Source organism: Dendronephthya gigantea, unplaced genomic scaffold (assembly GCF_004324835.1).
Source record: "Dendronephthya gigantea isolate DGI-Jeju-01 unplaced genomic scaffold, DenGig_1.0 000216F, whole genome shotgun sequence".
Lineage (NCBI taxonomy): Eukaryota > Metazoa > Cnidaria > Anthozoa > Malacalcyonacea > Nephtheidae > Dendronephthya > Dendronephthya gigantea.
In genome coordinates this window covers 29572-49209 of record NW_021163226.1, presented here as the reverse complement: position 1 = coordinate 49209, position 19638 = coordinate 29572, and the positions used below count along the sequence as shown (strand labels likewise).

The window sequence follows — 19638 nt, the reverse complement described above, 5'->3', positions numbered from 1 at the left end:
ACTGATCGTTTAGCTACACAGAGCAAGAAATGTGAGCGAATTATTCACTACCTTCGGCATGGAAAACATCTGCCTGGGTTGACGAAGAATGAGCAACGTGTGGTTCGTGGACAAGCTAAAAACCATGTTCTGGATGAAAAAAGTAAGTAAATACATTTTGCAGATAATTCACTGTGATTATCAGATTCTAGGCAAAAGTTGAGTGTTAAATACTGTATATTTTTATCGATTCTCATCCTGCCATGATCAAGGCATGCATCAGCCATCACATATAATAATCAGACACATAAAATTTCACTACGATGTTTCGAGATTTTTATATTTATCCACAGGATGATACTGTTCCACTTAAACAGTAGTAAAATACCTGTTTATCTAATAAACAGTGCAGTGGTACGAGTGCATTACTCATCATCATCATCGACATCATCATGGCAACTTATATCAACAAATAGTATTACTAGTAATCACCCATAAAATTGATAAATGCAATAATACTAACAGTGAAGCGGAAAATTTCAGATAATGAGCTGTACACTGGTGGGAAAGATGGTGCTTCCAAAAAAAAAGTTCTCCTTACCATGGAAGAGATTTCTGAAGTATTGCATCATCACCATAGCAATGCCATGGGAGGACACAGTGGTGTGAATGCCACCTTGGACAAAATATCCAATTATTATTATTGGTATGGGATGAAAGAGGATGTCCAAGAATATGTAAGTTTCATTATGAATTCCCTAAGAATTCCCTAAGAATTCTGTGGATTAGACAGTAAGAGTAAAATTGATTGGCAATTAAGCAGAGTAGATATGTCTGGCATAAGATAGAGTAAATCATCTGGTGATAGACTGAGTAAATTATCTGGCATTAGACAGTAAAATTGTCTTGCAAGACAGAGTTGCAGTCAAGATTTAAATACGTCATTGAAGGATATTGCTTTGTAATGTTGTATTTTATTTGTCATAACAAATCAGTGTTTATTCTTTTACACAGATTATGTCATGTCATCGGTGCCAGACGTTTAATAAAATTAAGACCCAAGCCCCAGAGCTAATTCCAATCAAAGTTAGCAAAGCATTAGAGTTGGTTGGAATAGACCTGATTGGTAAGTTTGAATAAGAGCATAGCGACAACAACTAAAATAATATGTGCCACCACTGAATCTAAATTGAGAGTAATTTCAGAATACCCATTGGTGTCTGCCCAGAGCTCATAGTCGTACTAGATTTCGTACTTGTCGTCGATCTAAAGCTCGCTTATGTCAGACAGATGGTTACACGTGCAAAAATATGATTCAACAACATTGATGAACCAGCAGCAAAACTTATCAAAACTTCTTTGACTATAAAATATTAATATATTTCTCCTTTCTCACCAGGACCATTACCAACAACAGAGGAAGGTTTTAAATATGTCTGCACCTTCACGGATTACTACACAAAGTTTGTAGATTTCTACCCACTTTTGACAAAGTCTGCAGATGGTGTTGCCAAATGCATCAAGACATTTACATGCAGGTAATGCTCATTTGCATGCTGTTATATTGCATCAGTGCTTGAAGGTTAACCCCTGGATCTCCCCTCTTGACAGAGTAAAATAGTCTGGTGTTAGACAGAGTAAAATATATTAACACGACATTCGTCATATTTTGGGTTTTAAATGGCAATCTTTATAACAAGTCCAAAAAATCTATATTCAAAGGAAGATTAGCAAAATTGTAGTATAAGTTATTGACTAGTTTTTTTATTAATTTTCAACATAATGCTGGTGCAGCACCAGCTACTGTATCTACTAAAGAGATGTGCCATTAATTCTGGAATTATTGCAAATTTAGATGGGGTGCACCAGCTCGACTTCTCTCCGACCAAGGTAGAGAATTTGTTGCAAAAGTGAATGATGAGGTTTGCAAAGAGTTTGGCATCAAAAGATCTGTGACCAGTGCCTATCACCCCCAGACCAATGGCTTAGATGAAAGAACAAATCAAACATTGAAGCAACGTTTGTCCAAATTGGTCAACAACCACCAAAACGACTGGAGCAAATACCTAGAGGATATTGCCTATTCCATTAGAACACAAAAGCAGGCAACAACGAAATACACTCCGTATTTTTTGATGTTTGGTCGAAATCCAAATTCACCCCAAATGGTAAATTTATTTTATAATAATTATAAGAAAGATAATAACCCCTTCAGGGCACCTGTAGAGTATCTGCAACATACTTTGTTAATGAGATGTGAGTTTGAGAAAACAACAAGAAGGCAGTATGCACCATGGTGAAGTGGTCTTGTTTTCAGGGTGAATTTCCCTCTTAAATAAAAGGCAATTTAGTAAAAGACAAAAATAAAACCTTTCATGACCATAACCAATAAGTTATTGACAATTGGTAATAATTTTTGTAGATGACAGTTGTGGCAGACAGTTCATCCCCACCTGACCTTGATGAAGAAGAACTTGAGAAACAGGTTGATGAGGCAATTACTCTTGCTGAAGACACACGCAAACAAGTATGTAATACAATGGACTGGCAAATACAAAATATAATCCAGTAGTGTACCAACTTATTTCTTCTTCCAAAAAATTCTAATTTGTTAAAAATAATCTGGTGTTTGTTTTTGGCATGTAGGTGCTTGGCAATGTTGAAATTGCTCAAGAAAAGCAGAAAAAACAGTATGAAAAACGAAAGGCAAAAGGTGTTAAAACCTTTGATATCAAGGTTGGTGATGGTGTTTTCAAAAAGTATATGAAGAATGAGTCCAGAAAAGGTGGCAAGATGGAACCTACTTGGAGAGGTCCATACAAGTAAGAAAAATGTTGTTGAATATGTGTGAGTTTTGTGTGCAAATTTGAAGAAGTTGCACATAATTAAGAACAACTTGCCTAGCCAATACTATGGATTTCTTGTTTTATTTACAATTTCAACCATATGTCTAATAATTCAATGTGGTTTTCTTCAATGCCCCTCCCCTAACTCTTCATGGCAAATACTGTAAGTAATTTGGCTATGTCATACTTCTTTCTCATAAAGGGTCCTGCACATTGATAACCATCAAAGGGTTACAATTTCATCTTGGGAAGACAATGCACAGCCACTGAAGAACAAGGTGCCATATGACCAGCTCCGACCTTATCTGACAAGTGAGCTTCATGATATCAGCTTACAAGACAAGATATCTGCTCTACCATCCGAGATGTCTTCACCACCCGACTCACCAGCTCCACCGTCCGACATGTCAGTTCCACCACCCGACTCACCAGCTCCACCGTCCGACATGTCAGTTCCACCACCCGACTCACCTGCTCCACTGTCGGACATGCCAGTTCCACCACCCAACTCACCAGCTCCACCGTCCAACATGCCAGTTCCACCACCCGACTCACCAGCTCCACCATCCGACATGCCAGCAAATCAAGAAGTCAGGAGGAGGAATGTTAAGGCAAAGTCCAGAAAAAAAAAGTCTCCAAGCCAGAATGTGCTACATTGCACTCCAAATGCAAATCCAGAAGATCTGGCATCAACAATGATGCAGCAGGGGTACTGGCTCACTGATGAGCACATCGACCACACCCAATACTTAATTTCAAAGAACTTTCCAGCAGTAAAGGGCCTGCATTCAGTGTTGGCCTTTGAAAGCAAGACCCCTAAAGTGGAGAAAGGACTAGAGAACTTTGTCCAAATAATGAATGTAGGAGGAAGCCATTGGGTGACAGTAACAAATATTGGATGTGGGAAGAACACTGTAAAGGTCTATGACTCACTTTATCGAACAATGTCTGGGCATGATAAAAGCAGATTGGCATCATTGTTAAACACCACCTTGCCAAACATGGTGATTGAGTGGCCCAAAATGCAAAGGCAAGAAGGTGTGTCTGACTGTGGTCTTTTTGCTGCAGCAGTTGCAATTAGTTTATGCAGTGGACGTGACCCAAGTGAAGAAGCCTGATGAGGGTACACCTGTGCATGTGCTTCATGTGCGACCAACTGTCATTGTTCCCATTAAGCCAGTCTGGTCATTTGGAACATGGTCGTTCAAAAGAGACTGTTGAACTATTGTGCCACTGCAGGATGCCATATGTCGAAGGTCAGTTTATGATCGAATGCTCAACATGTTTGGGCTGGTTTCATCGTTCGTGTGATAAGGTCCCAAAAACTGTTAATGCAAATACAGTGTTTAATTGTATCAACTGTAAGTAGTATTATAGTGTAAATAAGCAGTAAGTTTATAGTGTATATAAGTAGTAAGTTCATAGTGTAAATAAGCAGTGAGTTTATAGTGTATATAAGTAGTAAGCTGATTTTGTAAATAAAATAAATTTTGGTGAATGAATAGTGAATAGTACTGACACTATGTGCGAAGGGGATGACTGAGACTGTTAGTGCAAAAGAGATGACTGAGACTGATAGTATGAAGGGGATGACTGAGACTGATAGTATGAAGGGGATGATTCAGACTGATAGTATGAAGGGGATGACTGAGACTGATAGTACAAAGGGGATGACTGAGACTGATAGTACAAAGGGGATGACTGAGACTGATAGTATGAAGGGGATGACTGAGACTGATAGTACAAAGGGGATGACTGAGACTGATAGTACAAAGGGGATGACTGAGACTGATAGTATGAAGGGGATGACTCAGACTGGTAGTATGAAGGGGATGACTCAGACTGATAGTATGAAGGGGATGACTGAGACTGGTAGTACAAAGGGGATGACTGAGACTGGTAGTACAAGAGGGATGACTCAGACTGATAGTATGAAGGGGATGACTCAGACTGATAGTATGAGGGGGATGACTCAGACTGATAGTATGAAGGGGATGACTGAGACTGGTAGTACAAAGGGGATGACTGAGACTGATAGTGCGAAGGGGATGACTCAGACTGATAGTATGAAGGGGATGACTCAGACTGATAGTATGAAGGGGATGACTGAGACTGGTAGTACAAAGGGATGACTGAGACTGATAGTACAAAGGGATGACTGAGACTGATAGTATGAAGGGGATGACTCAGACTGGTAGTATGAAGGGGATGACTCAGACTGATAGTATGAAGGGGATGACTGAGACTGGTAGTACAAAGGGGATGACTGAGACTGGTAGTACAAGAGGGATGACTCAGACTGATAGTATGAAGGGGATGACTCAGACTGATAGTATGAGGGGGATGACTCAGACTGATAGTATGAAGGGGACTGAGACTGGTAGTACAAAGGGGATGACTGAGACTGATAGTGCGAAGGGGATGACTCAGACTGATAGTATGAAGGGGATGACTCAGACTGATAGTATGAAGGGGATGACTGAGACTGGTAGTACAAAGGGATGACTGAGACTGATAGTGCGAAGGGGATGACTGAGACTGATAGATACTAAAATCCAAAGAGATATAAAAAGTTAAAGGGGTTGACAATGACTGATATTACAGTAATTATAAATAAATAAATAAAAGAATCCCTTTTTTAAATTTATCAATATTATGGAAGTTTATAAATAAATACTAGTGACTGTAAGAAGCAGAAAGAAAAAATATGTAATTTATTAATGTGGCCATTTAAAAATACTCTCACTCTGTCAGTCGGTGTTTTGTTGATAAATTATTATCATCATTGATGATTTATTTATATTTATATTATCATTATCATATGATTTAGAGATTTAGTCTAAATTCGCGACATACTGTATATTGACCATTCAAAATCCACAACAGATATCCTTTAGTATACGTTCAGTTGATCGTAAACATAAGTTTGCATCAAACTAACGCGAATGAAGTTTTATATGACGGTTTTTTGCTTCGATTCTGCAACCAGCCATACTGGGGGATTGTTGAGACTGGGGGAGAACTGAGCCCGCACTGCTACGTGCTCAGTCATCCCCCTACAATGCACATGCGCATTAGGTACAAGGGGAGCGTTGAGACTGGGGGAGCTCTGAGACCGTGACACCGGCCTTCCGCCCACATGCTGGATTGACACGTGCCCTCTCTCTCTGTGTTTCATATATATATGCGTTGTAAAGTATTGTATTTCATTCTGTCTGAAGATGACTTTGAAATAAAGTCGAAAATTTACAGTTTCAACCTGTGTCTCTTCGGAATTTGTTTTTTCTTTGTATTTATGCGTTTAAATACTGTTTGTTTACTCCTTCATACGAGTTAAATGATACAATGTTCTGTGGTTGATTGAAGTTCAGGTTCGGCAGATAAATTGTGGTATGGTTGCGGCACAAGATATTAACCGATTACGGGTTCGAACTGCATAATTTGTAAAATAATTACATAGATTATGGCAAGCGCGCACCTCACATAATCATGAATACAATTTACACGATTGAAGACCAGGCTCTAGAAAAACAACAGATTAACACAACAACAAACTGCAACTTACTTTGGTTAGCGCGTACCAAACATAGCTAAATAGGATAGAATTTGCTTGCAAATATTTACTGAAGTTTGTTTAGCGCTCTTGCTAGGTTCGACTTATAATATACTGACACCTAATACACTTAACTGACAGACGTTAATAACACATGCGAAATGACAACATATCAATTTTCCACGCGTGTGGGCCGGCAGCAGTTAAATCTATCAAAGACTGAATAGAACTGTTTTGTTCTTCTAAAGATTAGCCATAATATTTTGCATGCTACGCCTGTAAAGGAGCCCAGTCTGATGATAATAAATTGATAATAACACACCTTGAAATGGTTTAAAGACGTTGTGGTTTATAAATTCTTATAATCTTTGACTTTGTTCAGAGCGCCATGGCTTTCCATATTGTTCGAACTTTCTCCTTAAATTCGCTTAGTAACATATTTGAACCGTCTACGTTTGACGCACTTGATAATATCTCGGTTTTAAACATGGAAATAGGAGAAAAATATCGCGATAAATTGCTCAAAACATGCTCAATTGATCAAGGCATGCTGCTCTTCGTAAGTTCGTAACGTGATCTAACAACAACTGAGCGCAAATACAACCAGTGACCAAGTCGGGTCCAGCCCCCGGACAAAAATACTCAAAAATTGCAAGATTGAAATACCGAAGTCTGAAAAAGCATTTTTAAAAAATCGGGTTAAAAATAGAGTAGGATAATCAGCATAATTTTAACTACAACATGGCTTTTGACTTTGGACGGGTTTGAAAGTGTCCGTTTTCCCACCAGGATACCAAAATATTCAGTACCCCTAACCCCTTCCCTCACCATTAAATTAATCTAAAATTCTAATGGAAACCCCCTAAATCTTTTTGAGGCAAATGAATAACCTCAACAATGGTTCTTACATATTCCCCTCTGGCCGAGGATGGACATCCACTAGCCACAAGAATGTGATTGCAACTGTTGTTTTGTGCCTTATAGGTCCATTTTGCAGCACTACAAAATTCATAGTTATTCTGCATGTAAGATAATTTAGAGATATGTAGCAAAATATTGTTCAAAATTTAGAGTTCCTTTCATAAGGCAAAAAGACAACTTGATCTCATTACATCATTTACATGTAGGCTGATTTACTGATTTTAAAAGACATTACCAGGTCTGTTTTACTGAAAAAACACATTTTTCTTGCATGTCTCATTAGGCTGATTAGCAGCTGTTACAGAAATGTCTAATTGGCAGTTGCTTCAAATATTTTTTTATGTACTCAGCACATAAATATTCTGAGGTTAAGAAATTTTACCTTCTAATATTTTGTAGTATAATTTTCAAACCTTGTTCACCAATCTCACAAATTCAATGCATCCTATTGATTTATTTTTAAAACATATACTAACTTTAAAGTTTAAAAGCACACTTATTTTTCACGAGCTAAGCTATAAACTTTCAGTTGAAGGACATTTGCTTTAAAGTTTGAAGCTCTCATATGTTCTATATTTTCTTCGGTAGAAATAGCCTTCATTAATTATCATTATTATAAGTTAATGTTGTGATGCAACTTAATTCTCAGTCCCATGATAGAAATAGAATATAAAAAATACATAGTAAAATATTTATTATATTCCATACAATATTTCAGCATTGTTGAACTTGGGTAGACTTACCAGAGAATCCTAATTCCTAAGAATATAAAATGCATGATTACGCAACAAAATCTTTAAGAATGAGTGTCAATTCTCTTGTTTTGCATACCAAAAAATACTTCAGACAAATTTTCAAGGTCAAAGAATTCAGAATAATCTCAGCATGCAATCCTATAAGTATCTTGTTTTAAGAATCTGGAATTCCAATAAACCTTTTCCTATTCAAAAATAATACAATGGATTCCCAATTCTTAAACACTAGTGTAAATCAACTAAAAGTAAACTATATTAACAATGCAGATCATGTTCAACATTTTTTCTTCATTTCTGAGCAAAAATAGGGTGATTGCAAGTTGCATAATTACTGCAGCTGGTTTTCATTTAGTGTAATTGTTGTAAACATGTGATGGTTGATGTACTAAAATATTCCTATGAGTGTGAATTTAAGTCATCAATAACTGATTTGAATACAGAAGATATTAAAAGGTAAACTTGCAAACCCATTGTTAAATTGTATTTATTTATGACACCATCCATGGCAATGGCTGTACTTGAAAGACCCCCCCCCCCTCTTACAGATGAGGTCCATTTTTCCTAGGCCCTTCAGAAACTTTTGTAGGTTTTATCCTATACCCCTTCAAAAAAATTATTTTAGATCAAAATCGCTTGGAAATGTTGAAAGAAAATTTGTGAAAATGGTCGACCCTTGACAATCGAAATTTCACTCTGCTTTCAGTGCTTTGCCTTGGGAAATAACGATGGTCTTGAGTAGTAAAACAAACATATTGCTTCCCTTTAACGGTCGTTTTGAATTCCCTTGTTTACACAGTCTGATATAACAGGTTAGCAAACATGCAAATCGGATATCAATGATGGTTTTTAAACCTTTTTTATTCCATCTAAAAGTTAATAAATTTACAATATAATTATAAGTTTAAAGCAATAAATTAGGGTATGTAGCCTTACTTTGTAACGAGTTTCCAAGACGTCTTCAGCCGACAGCCGGTTAGCAAAGAGGCATTACATTTAACAGGTTAGCAAACATAATTTACATAAACATTTCTAATATTCAATACCAATGCGAAGTCGTATTACTCGTGAAGTCCCTCGAGCTCTGACTTCAACATGAAATTTTCATTCAACGTGCTTATTGTCACGTGACTGATTATACTATAAAAACGCATCGCTCGAAATGAGCTGTACAAACACAGCTTAACCAAAATAGAACATCATTGGTCCGCTCTAGTTTTTCTTGGCAACAGGTATAGTAACCCTACTGCCTTGAAAACTCAGAACAATTTGAGCGCAAATCGGCAAATGTTTCGAAAATGTTTTGAGCGCAAATGTGTTGAAGCCTGACAGCTTTTAGGTATACTACATGAACATTTTAATTCCAAAGAAATTATTTATAAGCATTTTTACGTATAAGTAATATGTAATTTTGGTTAGAATCCTTGCAGTTTTGAAAAATACTATTTAAACGAAAGTTCTTATTGTTAGGAAGTAATCACTCCTGCCTGTCTGTTTTAATTAAAAGGAAGCATAATAGTTCAAGATATGATATAAGCAATAGTTCAAGATAACACCATAAAAATACTTCTTCATAGAAGATAATTGGTTCGGTTGCAACTTATTCTGACCAAGATGGAAAATCTGGAAAATCGAAACTGACCAAGACCTTACAAAAGTCTCTTTGAAGCGAAACGAGCCTGGATTAAGGTTAGGGAGTAATGGAATTTTATAAACACATTGAGCTTCATCTAAAAACACCAAATCAACTGTACTTCAGCTGTTGTTATTGTCTAATCGTATAGAACATCAGTTTCGCACCAACCTTTTTAAATAATAGAGATTAAGTTGAATTAGCGTGAACGTAAATTGCCAATATTTAATTCTCTATAATCGTACATGTTGCAATGAATGATGTAATTGATGTTGATGTATGTGCATTTGTTTTCTATCAAAATAAGCAATTTATTTCAGTATAATGCATGTTAACGACCTGGTTGCCATTCAGTCTTGGCAAGGTGTTGACTTCTGCCGTCTAATTCATTTCTACCAGAGCTCCGATTTCACATACCTCGGCATAGTTTTGCAGGTTCTCTTTTACAAACCGTGCAAGTCAGTTTAATCTTATTGCATGTCTTTAAAGTCAGACAATACATGATAGCGATACGAAACTCCTTTTTCTGTGTCAAACTCTATGTCAACAACGTCTTATTCCTTGGGCTTGGCGTAAGTTAATACTTTGCCAGTATACCAACCTGGAAGAAACAAGTTCAAATGTATTACATTTAATGCCATTTACACCAACCGAATGATTAAAAAAGCTTTTAATACGACAGCTGGTTAATCACTCGGCCTGAACATCATTTTAGTAATAAACGTACATATCTTCATACGTGCAAATAAAAGTAAATTATATTGAACCAACTGATATATCTATTAAATTATTTCGGCCCAATTCATGTTTTGTAGCTTGCATGCCATCACATGTGACATACGGATGGGGTGTTCCATACCTATTTTCCATCCAGTACAACGACTACAACGTATTTCTTCTTTATTCCATTTGACTTGAACTTTAGTACCGACTGTTCGCATCGATGCCTCCAAATCAAAACAATCGTTGTGTGTGGTAGAGTCTCTTTGGGCATATACCGCTATATTAACTGCGGATGTATCTATACTGTTCGAAGATACTGACAAACACAGAAACGAACTTCGCTAGTCCCTGACGGTCTTCCGTACTTGTTATGGAAGGAATATGCGATATATTTAGCTCCAGTTGTCACAAAGTTCTCTCATTAGAATGTCAATATGTTTCGTTTTTGTAAAAACACGCCAATATCAATCCTCTCCGAAAAGAATCTCCCGTTGCCGAATGTAACCAGTTAATGCTATTATTGTTCACCTTTCTACCGGTAATGCGTGCAGACAAACCCTTAATGGTGGAGTACCCAAAGGAACTGTTTTGGGTCCGATTCTTTTTCTAATTGTGATTAACGATCTCCTTGGTGATAACATTGATAATGATAACATTGAATACATTCAAAAACGCGCTCTAAACATCATCCTTCCCACACACATCAGATTATAACGAATATGACGTCGCTAAAGGATCGCCGAGAAAAATTATGTGAACGTTTCTTTGAGAAGAACATACACAATGAAAAACTCAGAGACCTTATACCACCGACAATTGTATATGGATACGAACTACGACCAATATGTAAATATCGTAATTATTTATGTAGAACTGAACGTTTTAGGAATTCGTTCATTCGCCAAAGTATTTTAAGAACCAATAATAAGTAGGTTAATTTTTTCATTTTTTATTAATTTGTATATAATTAATTTTAGTATTTACTGGTGTAATTTAACCTTAAGGGTTACAAAGTCAGTAATTTGTAGTAATAATAATAATAACGTTTCACAATACTAAAAATAATTATATGTCAGTCTCACAAGAAAACAACTCAGTTTCACTAGCAGGCGACGATGAGATGGAAACGATAGAAAAACTACTCGTTGGAACAGCCTCAAACACATATTCATTGGAACGGCGACAACGACGACGACAATACGTTTTGGGAAAATCGGCAAGTCGCATCGGTAAAAAATTCAACGAATTGATAAATTTGATCTTGAAGACGGAAACATCTATTAACGTGAGCATCTTCGCCCCACGCATGATCACTTCAGGAACAACACCGTGCTCGTGCAGGTACTTTTGAATAAAGTATCCATCATAACCTTGGAAATTGTGCGCCATCACGATACAGTTTGCGTGTTCATTCGTAAAGAGCCATTCGCAAAACTCGTCTCTCGGTCTTATCTCCTTGAAATACCCATTCGTTCCCCGTCTCGTTTTGTACGATGCACAAGTTGGGTTCATGCGTCACGTTTTCTTGACGGCACTGAAAATCGAAAAAGAGGAGTTGATCGTATGCGCTCTCAGGTGAATAGTTATCATTATCATCGGCGTCAGTATCGAGCAAACTCGTATCATCGTCGTCACCGTGGTCTTCACTCAATTTCTTCACAGGTTGCATGTAACATTGATGATCTTCTGGGGGCACGTAAAATCGTAAAATTGTTTATGCCTATCGAAACATGCCTGAGTTTTGAAAATGCGCATACAGCTCGCACAAGGAAGCCACGACACAATAGGGCAAGTTTGACAATAACACAATTTACATGCCCCAGGACAAGGATGATCGAAATTCTTATGGTACCCTTTTTTACACGTATTACAATACTTTTTTCGAACAAGAAAAGCCGACATACTTGTGATTACATCATAATGGTTATCGTGCGAATACAAATAAATTCTCTTTTCACTGTCTGGACCCGAATAAAAAATCGCATCTTGATGTAATATTTGAACAACGAGAGCGAGTGTTTCACCGGGATATCCAAACACGAAGAAACAATGCGTGAAAACACGAGCGCGCAGCGCGAGTGTTTTTACGCATTGTTTTCGAGTACATAGGCCATTAGTGAACATAGGCCATTCCCTTGGTTTCGGATTAAATATATCAATTAATGCGTGGTCTTAAATTTGGACCTTTTGTTATGTTTAGAAATTGAAGAAGATGGGTCTGTCCTGCTTTTGCAAGCCTATCTTAAAGACAAAGCAGGAAGCTCAGCTGAGGCTGTCATTAAAATCTGCTCGGTAATGCAAACAGATGAAATTATTAGTTGTATTTTTATTGATTAATTTAACCACCAATGTTTACAGCACTAAATGTGAAGAGTATAGACGGTAGGACAATCGTAAGATAATCGCCAATTACTGTGGACCATATTGTGGATTATATTGTAGCTTTAAAAAAAACACTCTTTATGGAGCTCCAAAATTAACAATGTTCGGCATAGCTATTCCATATGTCCTTATGCAATGTATATCTTATTAATGGCAATTACTGTCTAGTATAGTTACTTTACCTTTATTAACTACTGCCAAAAGTGAAAAAAAAACATTTAAACCAATTCCTTTTTGGTACCAATCGTATAGTGTGGAGTATATCTAACTTCCGTTAAGTGTATAGTCTAACAAGACCATGAAATTTGACCAAACTGCTCCTTCTCTTTAATCTAGGATGATGAATCAATTGATGCAATTTCAAGTTCAGTGGCATCAATGTTGATTGGAGGTGGACAATGTGGGTCAATTTCGCCATTGTACGTTGCCGCTGAGGGGAATATCATTAGAGACCTTTAGTTTGACGTTTACGGCAAACGCCAAACCGCTAGCAAAGTTTGTGTTTTAACTTCACTCTCTTTAAGTGTGCGGCAATTTCGCTAAATTACAAACGTTCTACATAAAACTTGTGATGTTCAGCAGTAATGTAAGAAAGCAATAGGCTATCTCTGATGAATTTAGAAAAGCAGCAAATTCAGCGTTGCCGTATATGTTTCACGTTCGCCGTATAAAATCTATTATGCTTGAACGGCTGAGGGTGTATGCAGTCGTTCAAGCATTAAATTTTATACGGCGAACGTGAAACACATACGGCAAAGCTGAATTTGCTGCTTTTCTAAATACATTAGAAATAGCCCATTGCTTTCTTACATTACTGCTGAACATCACAAGTTTTATGCAGAACGTTTGCAATTTAGCGAAATTGCCGCACACTTAAAGATATTGGAGTTAAAAACAGAAACTTTGTTAGCGGTTTGGCGTTTGCCGTAAACGTCAAACTAAAGGTCTCTATTGTTAAACTGGTGAGCACCCAGTTGTTGCCTGCGTTGGCTTTGCTAACCAGTGTTTACTATGTCTTCAACATCCAGTACCCCAACAGTGGAAAAAATATTTATGAGTTTATTGAGGTAACCCTACTCAATAACCAGGCAGAAGCACGAAAAAGGGTGTCCATTAACCGCCTTCTTCAAGACATGGAGAAGGTTTAACTGAAAACAGTATATGTATTTCTGTAGGAATATTTGAAAGTACACTCATTATTTAGAAGCACAGACTAGCACCTTTTGCGATGTGTTTGCATCGTGAAGCAACATTAAATAATAAACATTGTTCAAAAGATGCCATATGTGCATTAAGGCTTCTTAACTTGGTTGACCCTCTTTAGTCCGTCTATATGACAGTGCATGAAACCTAAAGGCCCTGTTACACGGTGCAATTTTTCTTGCAACTTGCAATGCAATTCTACTCTTGAGAGATGTTAATGAGTGAAGACAGTGAGAATATTCGATATGTTGAGAAAACATCAGCGGCGAAGTCGTACTTGGCAATTACATCTATCAAGAGTAGAATTGCATTGCAAGTTGCAAGAAAAATTTCACCGTGCAAGATGGCCTTTAGTCATCAAGCAGAAAATTTCTTATTGCTTATTGGGTGCTAACTTACCCTGCCTGAGCAGAAAATCTTCAACCAGTGTACAGTAAACTGACAAACTTGAACTAAAGGAGTGAAATTAAAAATAGTTCCAGTGTTAGATTTCAACTACTATAAGAGTTCAAATTAGCAATGTTCCAGATCACATTAGACGAGTGGCTTTGTGAAAAGTTTCTAGTTTTGTTATGGTATATTAAGTAATGACCATACCTGAATTTTGTCATGGACAAAGTACGCTTTGGTTTTTCTTTACTTCATTGAAATTGGATGATTGGCTCACTTTACTGAACCTGTTATTTTATTCCAATCATTAAAAATAAAATATTTTGTTTTTATGTTCAAGACGAATTTGCTTGATTTTTAAATGCAATTTTTGGCGTCATTTCCTTCTAATTTTCAATGCATTTTCATGCGACGTGATCATGTGATTGAACCAGTGCAGGGGGAGCAGGAAACGATCCATTGCTTCAAAATAATAGGTCCTGCTCAACGAATGACGAAAAAAATAAACGCATGTGAATATATTTGTCGTGCCAAAGGTGCCCACCTGGTCACTTTTGATTCACCAATTACAAATGACATACTAATTGTTATAAAGATGTGTAAAGACGTAAATCTAGCTACGCCACTGCCGGCGAAACTTCGAGTGGACTTCGTCTGCCAGACGAAGGTTTGAAAGAAACTGGTGGAATTAACAACGAAATGGGCCATTTTGCAAAAAAGCTAAGGTTAGTTCTTTATCGATCAACTACATAATTATAAATTTGTTTTTATTTCATTTTAACACCTGAAATGGTGTTAAAATTGTTAACACCGTAGTCGGAGTTGATTTAACTCCAAAAGCGGTGTCAATTCAACTCTGTATTTGGTGTTACATTATTTTAACTCCTAAACAGGAGTTACTTTCAACTCCAAAAAGTTTCTTATTTTGAACCGATTCTTTAACACCACTTTTAGAGTTAAAATAACACCCTGAAAATAACAGTGCGTATACGACTGTCGAGAGTTTTGCTGCTGTGTGCGATAGTTGAGAAAATGCAAACGATACTCGAGATTTTCGCCTGTGCCTTTGGTCAGCGGTACGTGGTCAGAATATACCTGACCAAGCAATGAATATCTCTGGCTTTAATCTAATACGGAAGGACAGAACCATAGGTAGAGGTGGAGGCGTTGCACTTTACATCAATGAAGGTTTACCATTAAAAGTCCGTTATGACCTTGGGAACGAAAACTTCGAGTGTATATGGGTTACTCTGCGACCTAAGTGGTTACCTCGAGTAATATCAAGAATTGCTGTCGCATGTGTCTATATTCCACCATATATTGACCAAGAAAATTTGATTAAGTTCTATGAATACTTTTGCTATTGTTACGACACACTAAAAGCAGAAAGCCCAAGCACATCAATTATCGCTGCTGGTGATTTTAATCCTGCAAGTAATGGCTTTAACATTAAAACTATAACCAGACAATGCCACCTAAAACAACTAATTAAAAAACCTACTAGAAAGTCCGCAATACTTGACCTTATATTCACAGATATTATGAATCTCTATCAAACACCACACATCTTAGCTCCAATTGGAAACTCTGACCACAGTACAATCATATGGTCATCTAAAGAAGGAAACAAAAAGGAACAAAAGCCAAAGCGGATAAGGTCCGACCTTTGAAATCCTCGTCGCTTCAAGCATTTGAGCAGTATATCAGTGAGTACAATTGGTCGCCTGTATTGGATATCCCTTGTGTAAACGACAAGGTTAATAAATTTTTAGAAATAACATTAGAGATGATCGAAAACTTTTTTCCGTCAAAGTCAGTTAAAATCCAAGGAGACGATAAACCTTTTATAAATGGTAGAATTAAACAACTAATGCAGAAACGAGATAAAGCATACCAACTTGGAAGATTCTCCCGATCCAAGGTACTACGGAATTTAATTGTAGCAGAGATTCGAAAAGCCAAGCACAAATTTTATGCACAAAATATAAAACCCTTTCATAACCAAAACCCAAAGAAATGGTGGCAAAATGTGAAACGGATTGTTGGGAATAAAAAACAGAACTTTGATCTAACGGACCCTCTAACGGATGCACCAATGAGCGATAAACAAACTGCTGATCATATCAATACGTTCTTTACGAGTTTGACCAAGGAGTACCAAACAGTAAAAAACGAATGGTTGTTATTTGGAAAACAAGGTTCCCTGCCACAAGTCACAAGTAAAAGTGTTGCAACGAAGCTGTCAAAAATAGAAACTAATAAAGCCCCTGGCCCTTTTGATCCAAACATGAAGGTAATAAAGACGTTTGCTGAACACTTTGCTGTGCCACTAGCAGATATCTTTAATCAGTCGTTTAGAAGCCAAACGTTTCCGGATGTATGGAAAATTTCTAAGGTATGCAGTGTTCCTAAATCTAATCCAGTTTCATCAGTAGAAGATTTAAGGCCAATTGCCCTGACTAGCACCCTTTCCAAACTTCAAGGGTCATATGCTGTTGAGTGGATACTAAAGGATACTAATAGCAAAATTAGCGAATCCCAATTTGGAGGACTAGCAGGAATGTCTGCTGTATATGCACTAATTTTTCAATTCCACAAGTGGTATCTTGCGATGGAAAATAACAACAAAATTATTCGAATTACATTTCTCGATTTTCGTAAAGCCTTTGATCTAATTGATCATAACCGCCTCTTGGAAAACTTCCGTGATATCGGTATACGCCCTGGCTTGATTGGATGGGTAGCATCGTACTTACAAGGTCGAACACAAACGACTTCATATCAGGGTACAGAATCAGAACGAATGGAAATTAATGGAGGGGTACAGCCTAGTCCCAGGCCTCTCATTGCGCGTGTTTTATATTTCCGTGACGTCACCGAATGAAACGCGCGCGAGAGGCCTAGCACAAAATGTTTTCAAATCTTAACGGCCCGTTTAATGTTGTCAACTTGAAATAAGAATTGTTATTACAAAGTAAATGTTTGCAATTTACAACAATAACCGTTATAAAGGAAGCGAAAATAATTTAAATTGGCGGATTGAAGCTTATTATAATCATAAACATGTACGTACGGACTACGGACTCGAGTTTACTTGATAGTCGATAGCGTTGACAGGGAATGACATTGAAACGTTTGTATGAATATTTCGAAGTCCTGGCAGTATAATTAGTATCCCGTAGCTTATTTCAAGCAAATATTTGACTAGCGACGTCGAACAAGGCCAGTTAACCGCGTCGTAGATCGTAAACTGACCTCAATACAGAAAGTGGGGACAAAAAGTCCCCACTTTAGCCAAAATACAAAACATTTTGTTCTAGGCCTCTCAGTTCCCGCCTCGCCGTGCATAAGGAACGTTAAGAGGCCTAGGGACTAGGCTGGAAGGGGTACCCCAGGGAAGTAGATTGGGACCGATCGCGTTCATCATTAAAATAAACCAACTTCCCTCAATCACAAAATGGGAAACGATTGAAACAACCAACCAAAACGATACAGACGAGGGGCAGACAGTAATGTTTATGGATGATACGTCCTTATCTGAGGTGATCGATGTATCAAATCATATATCTGGCACATCAGTTGGAAAAACCCAAGAAAACGTGAATGGTGTAGTTGACTTTGCAAAGACTGAAAAAATGGAACTAAATGGGAACAAATGTAAAGAGATGATCCTCGACATCAGAAAGAAAAAAACAAGTATTCCACCAATTAATATTGGCGACCAACCAATTGCTCGGGTAAAATTATATAAGTCGCTGGGAATCTGGCTGGATAATGATTTGAAATGGGAGACAAATACTGAATTTATAATTAAAAAAGCCTCCAAGCGGCTCTACTTTTTAAAAATCCTCAAGAATTACGGGGCGTGCAAAGAAGATCTAAAATCCTTCTATTGTGCTATCATAAGGTCCACTCTTGAGTATGGAGCACAGGTGTGGCATGGAAACCTGACTCAAGAACAAAGTAGCAATATCGAAAGAATCCAAAAAAGAGCACTTAGGATCATCTACCCCGGAAAAGAATATAACGAAGCTCTAATAGAAAGTAAATTGAAGTCGCTAAAAGAACGAAGAAAACAATTATGCATTGATCTCATAAAGAATATGAGCCATCCATATAAATCCAGCCGAGCCATAAATTACACAAACTGCTTCCTGATAAACATTCCAGTATCAAAAACAGGCAAACAAGAGCAAATAATGACATAATTTATAATTCTACTTGTAGAACAGATCGTTTTAAAAATAGTCCTTTGGTCTATGCGATTGATCAATATAACGAAAGTATAGTTTAAAGAACTCGATCTATATAATCTATAAACTGTATATAATTTTTAAACTCCCGGGGCTTTCTAAAGAAAATATATTTTAGCTCTTACATAACACTACAAAAAACGTTTGGAACATTTTAGCCAAAGCAGTCAAATTTTTTTAAATTGCATTTTTACTGCCAAAAATTCCATTTTTTCTTATTAAAAATGTGCTCGGAGCTTACCAGAAGAGAATCGGGTGTAAACGCTTACTAGCGCCCGCGAGTATGGACGCGTGGAACTGCGAGTCGAGCCTCTGTCAATCTCTGCTGTGTGATGATACAACTACCATGAAAATATACCACACACTGTGGAAGCCATAGCAAATAAGTAATAAGAAACGAGGTTATTAAATATAAAATTATAAAGTTTTATCAGTTTATTATTTTCAACATTTCAATTTTTAACAGAGAAAAAAAGTTGCAAGAAAGTATGAACGGTACATAAGTGTTTCTCGATATAAGTATTTCAAATGCATGTAAAGCTTAGAAGACCCTTAAAAAAGTTTAGGATGCCTTTTGAAAAAGGCTAATTGGGTAATTTAAATTTCTGTAAATCGTAAAGTTTTATTTGAAGGGCCTAATGGAGATGCATGAGGTTGGCAGATGGGAAATGGCCAATCTTTTAAACAGACGATAATGAAAGAAGACATTTCCGAACATAAATCCATTTAAAATTTATTGCTTCCTGATAACAAGTCATCAGGAATAAAAAATTCACCAAAATAATTTTTATTTAGGAAAATGCTAGAACTATGGCCACAAAGCTGCCACATGCAGAAAAAGTATGCGTTTTCAAAGTTGTTTGATATAATAAAACACAAGCATTGAGGGGAGATAGGATAAACCTCACCTGTCATATATGTATTTGCTCGTACAATCAAAAGATTGCTTTGTTTCAGAATTTGATAGAAACAACCGCAAAAGTAAGAAATATGTGCTGTTATA

At 37.0% G+C, this 19638-nt stretch overlaps 1 protein-coding gene across 1 annotated transcript; it reads left to right on the top strand.

The window, feature by feature from the left end:
• Positions 1-4360: 4360 nt before the first annotated feature.
• LOC114539743 (probable GH family 25 lysozyme 3) lies at positions 4361-4957 on the top strand. The gene has a single exon (XM_028560350.1). It carries the CDS (start codon positions 4361-4363, stop codon positions 4955-4957), a length of 597 nt encoding a protein of 198 aa, XP_028416151.1.
• Positions 4958-19638: the final 14681 nt, after the last annotated feature.

Excerpts from the sequence above, each read along its gene's own strand:
- LOC114539743 (XM_028560350.1), top strand. The coding sequence starts at position 4,361 with ATGACTGAGACTGTTAGTGCAAAAGAGATGACTGAGACTGATAGTATG.